We start from the raw sequence: 15,271 nt of genomic DNA, 5'->3' as shown, positions 1-15,271 counted from the left end.
AACATTACTTAGCGCTCATTTAGCTTTGCGTTTCCATATCTTTATGTTTAGTAAAGCATTCAACTACTAGTGCTTTACACTTTTATTAGGATAATTGAGCCTAATTGAGCCCTTTAGCACAACTTTGTCAGATAAGATGCAGGTGACAATGTCCAAAGTACAGCGTGAAAGACTGGCGGCTTACGCACGTGTAGAAACAGGCTACTGAGATGGTTCGATGACTAGTAAAACTGATCTCTTTGCCTTGACTTGGGTTCGAAAACCTTTGACAGTGAGCTTTTTTTCTAGTAGTTGCCACCACAGGGAAATCCAAGAATGCGGGCAGTAATGCTTCAGCATTCAAGCATGGTGTGTCACTTGGAGTAGTGTTGCGTCATGCAGTGCTTCTCCCATGCGGGGTAGCCAGTGTTCTCCACAATTTCTGTCATGTGGTAAAGCTAACCTAGCTGAGTGAAGGCTACCAGCGGCTTTCACCTGGCAGGCTACTCTCTTCACTGCCGAAGGCATTGCGAAAGCCAGCTGCACCCTAATCTTAACAATGGATTATTGTGTTTGTATAGTTACAGTAGCAATATTAGGCCTCTTATGATAGCCTGTGGCTAGTTAGAGCACCCAGCTTCTATGTGAATGGAGCAAGCTAGGCCTACCGACCCCCAATGGTCGACACACTTTTCAGTGTGTTAGCAGTCAGAACTGTGCTGCTGAAAACTAGCCAATAGTAATGATGCACCGTATTCTACTTTGCACTGTTTGGCAACTGCAAATCGCTGGCGTTGGTGTTGTGAGACAAAAAGAAAAATGCCTTCCATATTTCGTACTGTGTGCTTGAGGACCTATATATGTCCCAGACCAATGCGTTCTTCCACAAGGCATTTTCTATTGTGTACAAACACCTTTTGGGAAGACAAAAATTTGATACATAAATGGGACCTGTTGAATGTTATTCTAACTGGTGAAAGGAAAGATAATGTACGATCCACGTGTTACACACTGCAGGGCAAAACAGGTGTCGCGTCAACCGGGCTGAAAAAACAGGGAGGAATAGAAGTGAATGTTGTGGCTGTGCTTTCATTAGTATATTATATCATGTGTTTTAAGACAGCAATAAAAATATTAAGCTTCTTTACTGAGTTTCTTTGTAATTGTCCTTTGATGATTCATTTATCCTAGTTGCAGTCGCTCTTTCACTCGCTCAGTCATTCACTTACTCTAATAAAAATAATGCCTCTTCAACTTGCCGTCAATATAGAAAAAGGTCTTGCATGGGTTTGAAAATTGGTATAGAACCAGTAGAAAACATGTAATATGAAGGGACTTAAGCTTTCAATTCGTTGCACGACAATTGAGATTAGCTTTTTTTTAACACTTTTATTGATACCTGTTCTAGGGATGTGGACATGGTAATATTTATGAATCATTACCAACCAGGCAGTGGGCCATGTCATGTAATGCACCCATCGAGTTCATCGAAAGTCATGAGTGCAATGCCTGGAATGGTAAGATACGACTGCCTTCGAACCCGTGAATGAAATAATAGCAGGGCTTTGGTTAGTGACCTGCACTTTAATCTCTAAAAACCCGTTTGCAGGTTGAAAATGCCGAGATCATAAACGCAGTTACCAGCCAACTGAACGTTACAACAGAATTGTGTCTGTCCATGAATTTGGCCGTCCTCACGTTCACTCTCAGTACGCAAAAGAAGTTCCGGTTAGGCAGCCAGTGTGTACGGGAGGCGATGACCAGTTACTCTGAGGTGAGTCATTGGCAGAATCTAAAGTAATAGTAATTACTGATTTATTTAGATCTGTTTGTATTGAAAATGTCTTTGCGTTTGGTAGAACTGATCCCACTGCATTTAGTTTAGGTGTTTCTGCAAACAGATTGCATCGATTTCCATTTTTAGATAAAATAACTTGTAATGGATAGTAGAGCAGTTATTTCATTGAGTAATGTCTTGTGTTAATGCACTGATATACTGAGTGAAAGAAAAAAATAGGTGTGTGTGTGAATATTTGAAATTTCGAATAAGAATCGAATGTGTTTGCTATTCTATTTTTGCTATTCGATTTGTATTAGTATACATGGTATACCAATACGAATTGGTATACAATTGATGCAAGCCCCACAATGCAATACAAGTCGCTCACCCTCATTGTGTTTAATATCTTTTATGTGTCTTAAGCCGGTCATTCATGCAATACCCTGTCGATCCAATATACGATTTTCCACAGGCTAGTGGAATTTCATAAACAGTGGCACTCTTAACGAACTGCTGGCAATGCCTCTTCTGACAGCTGACTTTTTGGCTTTCACACGTTATGCGACGGTTTAGCTAGGCAAGCTTGTGGAGGGGCAGAAAATACCACTGGTATGTAAACTGGTTTGCCACTTTTTTAAGCCGTAACTTTGTGGATGTATGAAACCACAACAGGCCTTCATTCCTGCTCGCACCAGCCTTCATCTTCTTCATAAACGTTTCCGCCACTGGTACTAAGACCAACTCAGGGAGGCTGGCTTCAGCAGACCTCTCCAATCCACCTTGTTCACAAAATGTGGTGCCTTCTGGGAGTGGTTGAAAATTCGTCTGCTACTGATTGAAATTGTCCTTATGAGACGCAGCCACCTGCGAAATGTTGGGCTCTTGACAGCCACCGCCATCTGTCGCATATGCCCGTTACGATATGAACTGCACATGACCTCGAGATCAGCTCAGGCTGCGCCGATCACGTAGGCCAAGAACTGGGCATGTGCAGGGGGACTGGTGGCTTGTTTTCAACCAGGGGGAGAGGTGCGCATGCGCATAGTGGCCTTGGGAAAAATGCGTATTGGTTATTAAAGCTGGCTTGCTTCTCATGTACGCATGACTTCTGGAGCGATGACTTCAGGCTGAGGGTTGTGATGCAAGCCTGCAACCTTCGGGTGAAGCATCCTCGAAATGCGGTCGGGTGGTTTTATGAAGGTGGACCTTATCTTTTGTGAACGTTTGCGAGAGAGGCCTTCCCTACAGTATGGGCAAAGTGAAGCACTTAACGAAACATCATTCTCACTTTAGTTTAATCTGAAGTGCAGTGGAACCGCGATTGTGATTATGAGAAGTGGACAACGGACAACCATTTAACCACTAACCTCTGCGACTACCTTAGTGAAACTGGACTTCACTCCTTCTTTTAACTTTCTATCTCCTACATTCCATTCCTCCTTTCTCAACTTGCCTTGTGGCAAACTTCTCGAATAAAAAAAATGCAGATGAACATCGTGGAGGTGTCCATCAGATACAGTTAGTGATTAACAGTTTTTGATAGTCTTTTTCGATACCACGATTCAAGAATCTAAGCGTTCAGTTCATTTGGACATTTCTTTCTGGTCTCTTCAAGGCCGAAATAATGAAATGTAACGTTATTCAGCAGGAATATGACACCTCCACCCGGTTTCATGGGGGTACCTTTTGTACAAAAAACTGTGTACGGAATCGTGCATAAAATTTATACTGAATTTTTTCAGTAGGGTATGCACTTGTTTGCGATTTGTTTAATTTTGCAGCAGTATGACACCTCTGCCCGGATTAATGCTGGCCCTTCCTGTAAAATTTTGTATAAAATTTATAGTTTTTCACTAGGGTATACTCTTCGGGGCAATTCATTTAGTTTTATTTGCAAATACATGTGAACTCTGAAATAAGGAAGGCTAGCAATGTTAACAAACTTTTAATTTTCCAACGTTTTTATTTTCGCTGACTAGATATTCGGTATTGGAATGCATTTTTTTTTCATGTTCACATTCGATTCGCATTCACAAATTTCAATATTCGCACACCCCTATAAGAAATGTTTCATTGTGTTGTTTGCTGAAACACTGGCCTCATCAAACAGAGGGATGTCCCGCCACAGAGTCAGCTCCAGTCTTTACTAAGCTTAGCATCATCTCCTGACCAACTTCACTTTAATTTCATCGGATATAATTATTGTTATTTTACGCCTGAACCCTGCATGCCTTTCTGCAGGTCTGCCCGTCGCACAGTGGTCGAGATATCTTGTACGACAGCACTCTATCATGTTACAAGCAAAATTCAACACACGTGCAGACATTTGAGAATGAGGGAACTTTGGAGATGAAGGTATGTACCCGCAGAAATTTCGACTGGGGCACAGAAACATGGAAAGACGACTGAGGTGCGTCGCAGTTTGGGGACATGGGCGTTTCCTGGTTTGTTTCCTGGGACGCATATTTATACGAAAAGCATATGTGTAAGGTTGACCATAAGATATGAGAAGGAAAATTTTGCTGACAAAATGAGGAAAGAAATTGAGGAGGTTGTCTATGCATCACGCAATGCGTCACAAAGACGTTTGGAGTTACTTTGAGTTTTTCTCTCAGTGTGGAAGCTGCCTTTCTTCAAGTAATTTTTTTTTCTTTTCATCGTTGCTGGCATTACCATATCATTAGGACCAATCAGCTGGTAAAGTTTTTTTGTTACTTTGGAGGGTCGCTTTACCTTGTTTTTTTTTTCTTTCTTTCTTTCTTTTTTTTTTTTTTTTTTTTTCAGGTGGAGTTTCTCAAAAAGCTGCTGCACTCTCCTCCATGTGTGGCGGCCTTCCATGCCGAGTACGAGGATACTGAAGGAGTTTGCGAGAATAGAACAGCTTTCTCGCGCATTGCTGCCATTCGATATACCCTGGGTAGGTGTGACAGATAGTTGGCGTCGCACTTCAGCGCTTCCTGACCTGCCCTTGGACTTATTTTTCTATCACCCAGATGCTGGCTCACGACACAAGGAAAGCAGTGGCAACACTGAGGGTGCGTATGTATGTATATATACAGTGGAATATTGGTGACGCAAACTTGTTGATATGACCGGTGTCTGTTGTGTACAATGCACAGGATTTCAGATGCTATAAACACTCCTGCTTCACTATGGATAAACAAACTTTCGAGCCGCTGCTAGAGCCTTAGGCACTAAGTATTTCTTGCATATAGTCAGCTCTGATAGCCAGTCATGCAGCCCGCATAAAGCTTATTGCATGTAAGCAAGACATTGAGGTTGCAATCGCCATGAGTGGCAAGCTGCAACCTTGTGGCTGTAAATGAATCTCCTCAGTCGTAAACAGATCTGCGCGAATGCCTTTCCTGTGCTTCTGTAGACTGATCCTTGTTCATTCTAATGATGCGAACGTTGTCACCACGACACCGTGAAGTTCATCTCATCGAGATTTTTCTGTATGCGCATGCTTTTCATGAGATGTAATTGTTCGTAATATTGAAAAATGATACTCTTTGCGGGCATCGTGCGGTTCTTGGTTGTTGAAAGCAAATGTCAGGGAAAGGGTTTGCATATTGGGCAATCAGTTAAGCAGTTAGTACGGTCAGGGGTTGAGAAAAACGATGAATTACTGGTTAATTTTTTTATTGCAGCTGCAAAGGGAAACGTTTCCTCCACACCTGTTCTTCCTGAGCCATCAGTTAAGGTTGAGCCATCAGGTAAGGTTGTTCACTGACAGGGTTCTCATTTTGTGAATGGACTCACTGAACTGTGGACAGCAATTTTTATTTTTCTTTTGCTTTTAAACCAGAAACCCTCCTGTGTGTATTCTCCGAAGATTCAATGGGGCTGAATGACCTGCCCGTCGGACTCTGCACCCATGTTATCTACACAGGATTAAGTTACATGCCTAAAAACAAGGAGCTTGTGCCTTTTGACGGTAAGTGCATCTGTTCATTGATGCACTTCGATCTGGGAGCCCACAGCCATAGTTTTGAAGTGTAATGTTTCATGTTATCTGTAACATACACTTGATGCTGCATTCAGTGACTGAATTGCCCAAATTAAAGGCTGCATCTGCCAGATATAAATTTTTCGCTACATGTTTATGTCATGTAGCTTAAATATGACATTTGCAGCTCTACAGGCCTCTGTTCTGATGCAAAAATGGCCAAAAAGCAGTGACCTTGAATTAAACTATTTGCAAGACAATAGACCCAGGATGCAGTGCATTCGACTGATGAATCGTGTTCTGCTGATTATGTCTGTAGCAAAGTGTAATAGTTACTTTTCTACTACTATAACACTAGCATGCTAAATCTTAAAATGGTTGTAGTTGATGGTGGATATGTATATAGACAGACCGCAATTCACGCACACAAAATGAATAAAATAAAGTAAAAAAGAAGTAATATCTTTTGTTGTTTTGAAAGCTTTCCTAGTTAGGTTTTATGCATGCTTCAGCCACTAAAATGTTGAACGCTTTGGGGATTTCAGGAACCTTTTTAAATATATTCAGATGTTTTACTGTGATGGTTGCCAAGTGTTTTAATTTTGAAGATGATTTAATTTCAAACTTTGCAAATATTTCAATTAGAACTCACTGTGTAAGTACTTCAACTATATGGCATTCCTAGTTACTGAGTTCAAAAAGACAAATGACATAGAGGGCAAAATTACAGCACTAAGTATAGTACGAGATGTCCGAGATAGCTGCATAGAGCAAAAAATAATAATTAATGCAAACAGGCATATTAAACATTTTTCTATTGATACTTGTATGCTACCTTTAACTCTTAACCAATCAGATGATATAGGGTGTAATGTTCATTCCAGTTTACTTTTGTGTACTAGTAGTGTTGAGCTCAACATGCAGGAGAAAAATTATTACTTTTCATTTAAAATAAATTGGCTGTTGTTTTTTTTAATGCAGAAAGTGAATTAATGGTGTTTCTTTTCCAAACAGTCAATTGTCATCATGTTTTTACCATATTGAACCATATTTGTACCATACGTTTGTGAATTGCCCTTCTCCTTTGTTATGTATTCTGTACCATGAGGGTAAAATAAAAAAATAAATTAATAAATATTATTTTGAAATGACCTGGAGCGTATCTTAGTACATAAATGTGCAAAAAAAAAAAGAAGTGCGGCATTTTATTCTTGCACTAAAGTAGAGCAGTTACTGAATAGGAAATAGATTTTTACTCCTGTGCCTAAACAGAGAGGTAGGCTTATGCAAGATTTATCTTATGTAGATTTTAATTTGGAATTACGTGTGGCAAATTATTGCTATATGGGCTTCTGGAAACTGTCTTGTACAGAGAGTGAAATGGGGTGCTGTTCTGCTCGCTTGCAGCGTCTGCCTTCAAGAATTTCCTGAAACTGAGAGTGGATGTAAAACTTCTGGCTGCTGTTCCATTCGCTGCAATATCGGCTCTGGAAAAGCCGAGAGACATTGAGTCTTTCTCAAATGCCATTTGCTCATGGCTAATCAAGCATGATCTCTCTGGCCTTGCTTTGATTGCAACGGGGACTGCAAATTTTGAGCACATATACTCTGTTACCAAGGTACGAACACTTTCTCGCTATGGGCAATGTTTGATTTGTTTGAAGCCTTTAGAACAGAAACACTTTGCTGTCGCTCGCTGGTAAATTTCAGCCACTCATCATGTGAGGTTACCATGTCAGTTTGGTTATAAGTTTGGGTATGACCGGTTAGGAGAAGTAAAGCACACAGATGTGTGATTACTTACTTCAGTAATGAACCAAGCATGACAGATTCTTGTGTTGTGATTTATGCTGTAATCTTTCCTCCTGATGGCATCCTGTGACTCTCTGGTGACGTCAGGAGTTTTACTCAGAACTGGTTCAGGCGTCTAGTTTGTTTCTCGTTAATGTGTCTATCCAGTCAAAAATGTACCACAGGTATCTTTCTTTTCGTGCTATTTTTTTTTTTCCAAGGATGCATCAGCAAATTGGCCATTGCCCGACAGTTCGCCACACTAAACTTGTGCTAGTTACCGTAGCACTCAGAGGCCTTACCCGTAACGTTGCAGGACCAATGAGCCAAGTATGTTTATTGTAATCCGACATGACAAGCATATTGTTGATGTGCTGTAACTGCCAAAAATAACTAGTCAATGAGAATTGCTTCTCAGCTGTATAGTCACATTTTTGCGTCACCCCTAAAGACTAAAGAGTCTCAAAAGATAAGGGAAGACTTACCTTATCTTCAAATTTGGGGACAATGAGGACAGCTCCATGCAATTAATGCTAACTGTAAAAATTGATTCTTAGGCTCTTTCTAGCTCTGTTGACTTTTTCTGGCAGCAAAGGTTACATTTATTGGCAAGAAATTCTTAAACATCTACCTGCCAATCGATTCAAACTGTAGACTCTTTTACTGAAAAAGATGAAGTGCCACCATTTTTTAGTGAATTGTGATGAAGCATAGCATCATGGGTCCATGCAGAGTGACTGGTGTCAGTGCGCACATTTCACTTGTAAAATCACCTGCTGAGGGCAACACCTGTATTTCATTTTGGTCTTTTCTAGCTTATGAACACTTCGTTGTCAGATCTAATTTTCGTTTTTTGATTAGAACACTGTGTCCATTCAGTACATGCAAACTTTTCTTTCTCCTAAGCATCACATTTAGGGGTGCCTTGAATGCTACACTTTGTGGCTAAGAAACAAACCCTGTTGGCTGGTTACTTCTGGCAGATATGTACATAACTGCAATGGCCTTCATCATGCAGACTGGTATTGAGATGGGACCAGTGCACGAATAGTTATTGTTGTTTTCATTTTATTTGTGTGCCTATGTTTGTGTGAATATGGTCCTTGTTCTTAGTTTAAACAACCTTTCCACTGACCTTCCTTACTTTCTCCTTCCTTTCAAAACATCCTACCTGTCACCCTCGTTATCCCCTTTTGTTCCTTTCTGCCTCAGGGAAGGTGTCCGATAAACATATGGCAGCTTCTGTCTGCCAAATGTCTTTTTTGACTTCAGTTTTTTTGCATTTCTTGGGGAAAAAAAGTTATCACTTTTGGGATTAGTTAACAACCGGAAAAATTGCTTTCCCTTGAAGGTACTTCGTTGGCAGTTCATGAACTCCAAGTCTAGGCACCTACAACTGGTCTTTGGTGCCCCCGTTAATGTTGTCACCCCATCACTGATACACATTGCAGAGTGAGTAATATTGCATTGTACCATTCACTCAAAAAAGTTTGTAGTAAGGAAGCGTCGTGCCAATGCAGGGCAAGAATCTACAGGAATGGAACCCTTCCTTAGCATGAGCCCTAGCATATTGGCAGGTAATGTTGTATGAGAAAAGAAAAACATGCTAATGAAGCTAAAGCTTGGCATTCATATATAAACTATGCTATGTGCAGGGTATTGCGTGACAGAGTTTTCTTTCTTTTTTCTGTGGCAGTTGCTAGGTGTTAGCATTAACATGCTAGGTTACCGGGCTAAGATGCACTTTAGGTTTTAGTTTAGATAGACCACTGCGCAGTAACAGAATGTTGTAGGGCTGGTAAAGTTGTGGTCTTTTGACGTGCATATAACTGTATTGTTGTGATCAATTTCTACTTTCTTCAACTTCATAATTCTTGCTCTCTCTTATCTTCATTTATTACAGCACTGTTAACTATTTTGTTATCACCCACCCTGATGCAATTGAGCAGTCCTGCCAGCCAGAGACTGTACCAGCCAAGCAGCTTGGGAAGCGTGACATGGTATGGCTTGTGAAGAGATAGGCCCTTTTTGATAGCAAGCGGGATGTAAAAGTATGATGTAAAGTTTTAGTAAAATCACGCCAGTTGCTCCTACCTCTGTTGTTGAGTTAGAGCCTTGCAAACTTTACTATGAAAAGCTGCAGTAACGTCATGTTTCTGTTGTACCACATAATTTAAGCTTTTTTTTTTATTTGCTGAGGTGGCATTTTTTAAAATTATTTATTCAGAATTTTGAGGGTTAAAATTGGGCTGAATTTTTTAAACTAAAATTTCGGCACAAGTTAGGGGTGTTGAGGAAATACTGACTTTTTGAACAACACCCCCAACTTGTGCCGAAATTTTAGTTTAAAGAATGCAGCCCAATTTTAACCCTCAAAATTCTGAATAAATAATTTTAAAAAATGCCACCTCAGCCACTCATTTTTAAAGGAGAATCTATTTTACGGTAGGCATTCATATTTTTTTTCTTGGGCAGACAGGCACTGTAAAAACATTTGTGCATAATGGTGTCCATTTTGTAGAGATTAAAGCTTTCAGGCAAAATGTTGTTAGCACATCTTGAATGGTGAGCTCCAAAGGATATTTAACTATCATTACTAAGCATTGCTGTTATGAGCGGATAATAATGACCATTGTTCGTGTGTTTTCAGCTGGTGGACTGGGAAAACATGTTCGCTAAAGGCATATCTTCAGGTTGCCATCTGGTTTAACCAAAACATCAAGAAATCTGTTCAATGAATATGAAAATACATAATGTAAAATTGATTTTACCTGAAAGCTTAAATATTATGTGAAGATGACTTAGACCAAAAGGTGTTTACATATGCTCTAACATAATATAGAAAGCCAAAAAATGTAAAATTCATTGATAAGCCAATAATAAATGTGGGTAAAATGTATTATCCGGGTAAACATATGATCTGAATTGCAGTACTTTGAAAAAAATGTAACTGTTGAATTAGGTACGAAGGCTTTTCTGACACTTGCACTTCATAAAATGTTGGTTAGCATTTCCTTACTTAAGATATGAAGAGCCCTGTTTTATTTCTCATGGAATGCAGTTCTCAATAGCGTTGTCTTTAGTGTGGAATGGTCTTTAGTGTGGAATGGTCTTTAGTGTGGAATGGATTTAGCAATCCATTCGGTGTTTTGGCAGCGGGGGAAAGTCGGGATCGCTTGCTCGTTGCTTCTGGATGCTTTGCTCCCTTCCAACAATGTACTGTGGAGAAGCCATCGGGGTGGCTGACTCTCGCTGCGTTTTTGCTGTTCACGCTGCATTCCCCAGATCTGGCCCACTCATATGTAAGCGTGTGGTTCCCAAATCCTTCGCCTCCATGCTCCTAAGTCATTGCAACGAAATCAGTACATCTCTCTATGTCGTGTATTTGCGTGAACGGCCCTCATTCTTTAGCTTTGCCCCTTACATCAGGGCTCTGTAGAGAAGACAAAGGCAAGCATCATTGCTATTTAGGTTTTATTTTTAGGGTTTAATGTCCCAAAGCAGCTCGGGCTATGAGAAACATGACGTGCGTTCCTGGGTTCTGCCCGCTCATATACTGGAACATGTGTGGTTGATCAGTAAGCAAATTATATGACCACAATCTGCTGGAATTTTGAATGTAATACCTGGGAAATCATGTTACTTGGGAAGATATTGATAGGCGAAAAACTGAATCTCTGTAAAAGATATTTAAGGTTTAAGACTTATGCATGCATGATACCAGCATGCATCTCGAATAAACGCTCTTCTTCTTACTTCCACGCTGCTTGTTCGTTGTTGGACGCTGGAACAAACCAGAAAATTATGAAAACTGGGAACATATCAACAAGGTTCAGCTGTATTAGCTGTTGGGCTGAAATTTAGCCAAATTTCCAAAGAATTTCATCACAAGGCTTCTGCAAAATAACAAATTATTATAAAAATAACATGCAGGTGGGCTTTTTATGCAGGAGAAAAGTTTTATTCAACATGGTTAAAAATTTGGCTGTTATTGGCTTTGGGATAACATGTGATGAACATGGGGAAATAAAGTAAATAAATGTTTGAGGGCATCCTTAAGAGCTCATATTTATGTCTCATCCGTGGCTTTTCAGGTGGAGACGATAAACCTTGTGAACAAAATGACGCTGGAGGTGCCGTCGGCCGTTTTCTGCCCGTCACTAAGCCTAGCAGTGGTGAATGTGCCATTGACCTCTGTGAACCAGCCAGGATTGGTTTCATGCGGCAACAGGACACTCGTTACCTACGACAAGGTTGGCACAATAGCTGGAGTTTTCCTTTGTGAGGGATTGCATATTTGGAATGGTTCATTTTCATTTCTTTGCATTCTAAGGGGCAGCCTCTCGGAAGTTGAGTCCTTTCTTATTTACTCATAAACAGAAAGACTATCAGGAGTTCGCAGCCGTTCTCATGCTCCATGTTTGTTGCATGGCTTTTTGCAGGTGTGCTCTCACAGCCAAGCAGACACAGTTATGGAGAAGGATTTTGCTGGCGTGTACCAGCGAAGCGATAATGCAACGTTTTTCTTTGAAAACGAAGAATCTCTGCTTGAAAAGGTAGTTTTATTCATTATACTTGACTGTTTTAAATGCAGAATCCTAAACCAGACATGGAAGTTATGGTTTCTGTTGTTTTTGCCTAGTTTCCTTTGCGTGGTCAAGAAATTAGCTTTCCAGAATACAGAAATGACTATTATCCCGTGCTTTTTTTTTTTTTAGGTTCATATTGCACAGAGAATTTATCCCTTGAAATGCATTGCAACATTTTACACCGACTATGAAGACGCTGCAGGAATTTGTAAGACAAGGGCACCGTTCTCTCGACTGAGACAAATTTCTAAGGCACTCGGTGAGTAAACGCTGTTAGTGTTCATTTGGGACCCTGTCGTGGCACTATTTTCGGGACATGTATTTGACTGACTCGCGTGTGTTTTATTTTTCTGAAAAATAAATTTATAAACAACTGTGTGCCTGTTTTTGCCTTAGAACTATGTGTGTGCTAACGTATCGGGCAGTGTCTAATGAAACGAAACCCAGTGAAGCGAAATGCAAACTTAAAAAAGGTGTCAGCTAAGGAAACAATTAGTTGAATAGCAAGTTTTTATTTCCAAGATGCTTTGTCTGCTTTTCATAAGTAAGTAATGTTTCGGTGTTTCCACTTCATTGAAAGGTGACAGTACAGGAGGAAGGTTATATAGTTAGTTATTGGAACTGAAAAAGTACTGAAGTACCGCAACTGCCGGAGCCGCACCGCCGCGGCCGTCATATTTGTTCCAGCTTAGTTATGGCGCCCGTTGCTGCGAGTGTTTCTCACAGCTTCGAAACATCGGGGGGTGGAGAAGGCTCTGATTGGGCGTGTTTCTTCAAATTTTGTGCTCGGAAACATGCACAAACAGAAGATTTAGTGTGCACTTAATTTTGGCGCTGTGGCTAAAAACAACAGCTCTTTCTGGTATCGTCAAATCTGCATGTCATTTGGAGATTAGATTACGCTTTTAAAATTCATGAACTTGAATTTCATGAACTTGGTGAGATCATAGTAAATGCTGATATGCCAGTTGCTTCATTTAATTAGGGCGGCAGAAAGTTAGGTGGGCGGATGAGGTTAAGAAGATTGCAGGGGTCAAGTGGATGCAGCTAGCACAGAACCGGGTTAATTGGAGAAATAGGGAGAGGCCTTCGCCCTGCAGTGGGTATAGTCAGGCTGATGATGATGATGAATTAGTGTGTTGCAGTTTAGAGGATCTAAAAAAGAGAATGTTGAGCAAGTGCTCGAAGGCAACTTTGCTACTGCTACAACCACGTGAGCTTTGTGTGTATGTTGTGGGTAAAGCAGAAGTCAGTGGGACAGATAAGAATGAAATAAACGTAAAAATGCTGAGAGTTTAAAGTTATTTTTGCAGCAGCTGCTCGCATTTCGATGCTCTTAGGGGCACATTTGTTTGGCATTGTGCCCCTTTAACATAGCAAGATATGAATTTGGCAAGCCGAATGGTTAGATTTCGTCTACATTATGAGATGAAGCTATAAAGTGCGCTAAATGCAAACCAACTGTGATCAATGAGAAAGGTTTAAGAAAGAGACAATAATAAACAAGGACTGGAATCCTAATCTGTTAAAGGGCTGCAAGCTGTACACAAACTTGTGGCCACCTTCGCATGAGTCCTTGCACCCCCCACCAGGAGGGCGTTATTCAGAAGATGAGGCAGTGTGCTGTTTAATTCGCTACAATTCGAGGAATTCCACCATTCGAGTGCTGAACGGTGTCGTGCATGGAGAAAACGAAGAACTTCATTCAAGAGAACAAAGTTTCACAAAGCAGAAACCTATGCCACAATTCAACCATGAGAAACTAGAACACTACGTTCTGAAATGTCCATATTATTGCCTTAGCATTCTTCCTGTTTTAAGTGCGCTTCCCCATCAAGACACGTTTCTGTCGAATGGTATGTTTTGAGGTATTACATTCAATGATTACTACACACACATAGCTCCCTTAAATTTGTACCACCTTGACGTTATAACATTCTTTTCTTCACATGCAGTGCCTTATAAAGCACAATGTATTTTTAGACACTTAACTAGCAGAACCTTGTGTTGCTAGTGGGTGAAAATTTATCCCGCTTTATTATATGTAGCTAAATAGCACGTCGTTTGCTGTCATCCATACTACTTGGAATGGTAAAAAAAGGCCTTCCCAAATTCGTTCCCAAAATGCCTTCCCAGTAGCTGAATTAGTACTTGTATTCCCTCATAGGCCCGAAGCAGATAAATGAAGAGGAAATGAGGGTGCTCGTTAATACATGAAGGAAAGAAGCCAACAGTCGGCGAGGCTAAGGAAAGCATTGGGGATTGAACTTTGTCTTTTTTTTTCTTCAGTTATCACATAAATTAGTAAAGTAATCTGTTTAGGGCAAACATAAATAATATATTTGCCCTAAACTGATTACTTTACTAATTACTAACCACTCAAAGTAATCTGTTTAGGCAAATATAAATAATATACTTGCCCTAAACAGATTACCTTACTAATTTATGTGATTATTGAAGAAAAAAGAAGAAGTTCAATCCCCAATGCTTTCCTTGACCTCGCCGACTGTTGGCTTCTTTCCTTCATAGGCCCGAGTCATTTTGGCATTTTGAGCCACATAAACCATTTTCAAATAATTTAGTTGTGTGTTATGGTTCATAAATTATTTGCCTTTTTTTTTGTTCTTCAGGTTACCATCAAACAAAAAAAGAACCTGGTAAGCTTTGGACTCTGCTTCTATTTTTTGAGCATTCTGTGACACAGTTCTCTTTCTGCAGTTCCTGTGCTTGAAACTCGAAATACATCAAGCTTCTCTCGTGAGTACTGCAATTTTGTTTTATGCCAGCAGGTTTGTTTGCAGCTAAACGGAGAAGTACAGACCTTGTATTGGACTTATTGAGCCTAACATACTCAGTGCTTCATGTGACCTTTCGCTGTTGCGGTAGCATATGGGCCAAAGCATTGTGCAAAGACTGTTTTGCAATTTGCATTAGCAACATTACTGCAGCGTCCTTCATTTAGGCTACAGGACATCATTTGGATTGCTGGCAGATGGGTTGCGAGTGTAGTCAGGAGGAGATTGAGATCTCCAATCAGGTTTTCAGGCTCACTATCAAGTTTTCAGGCTCACTTTGTTGTTGATTGTCACGATTATTTCTCTTTGTTGCCTTTACGGTTGAACCCTGTTACATTGAAAATTAGAACACACTATTATTTTCTATTACATACTATTATTTATTACA

General features: G+C 40.2%; 1 protein-coding gene across 1 annotated transcript in view; it reads left to right on the top strand.

Moving 5' to 3' along the window:
* The window catches only part of LOC146208308 (uncharacterized), a 182,586-nt gene that overhangs the window by 56,228 nt on the left and 111,087 nt on the right, over window positions 1-15,271 (top strand). Inside the window, exons 45-59 of the mRNA XM_084578330.1 lie at window positions 1,388-1,496; window positions 1,589-1,753; window positions 4,001-4,114; window positions 4,544-4,676; window positions 4,753-4,794; window positions 5,410-5,475; window positions 5,568-5,696; window positions 7,116-7,327; window positions 8,851-8,951; window positions 9,403-9,499; window positions 11,594-11,752; window positions 11,942-12,055; window positions 12,218-12,347; window positions 14,719-14,745; window positions 14,807-14,845. Of these exons, the coding sequence (XP_084434456.1) occupies window positions 1,388-1,496; window positions 1,589-1,753; window positions 4,001-4,114; window positions 4,544-4,676; window positions 4,753-4,794; window positions 5,410-5,475; window positions 5,568-5,696; window positions 7,116-7,327; window positions 8,851-8,951; window positions 9,403-9,499; window positions 11,594-11,752; window positions 11,942-12,055; window positions 12,218-12,347; window positions 14,719-14,745; window positions 14,807-14,845 (1,637 nt within the window). The remainder of the gene's footprint in view (window positions 1-1,387; window positions 1,497-1,588; window positions 1,754-4,000; window positions 4,115-4,543; window positions 4,677-4,752; window positions 4,795-5,409; window positions 5,476-5,567; window positions 5,697-7,115; window positions 7,328-8,850; window positions 8,952-9,402; window positions 9,500-11,593; window positions 11,753-11,941; window positions 12,056-12,217; window positions 12,348-14,718; window positions 14,746-14,806; window positions 14,846-15,271) is intronic.

The sequence above is a fragment of the Amblyomma maculatum genome, chromosome 1 (genome assembly GCF_055883805.1).
Source record: "Amblyomma maculatum isolate TAMU_Amacu chromosome 1, ASM5588380v1, whole genome shotgun sequence".
NCBI classification, from domain to species: domain Eukaryota; kingdom Metazoa; phylum Arthropoda; class Arachnida; order Ixodida; family Ixodidae; genus Amblyomma; species Amblyomma maculatum.
Note: the sequence above shows the minus strand (reverse complement) of the source record. Positions and strands in the feature narration are given on the sequence as shown.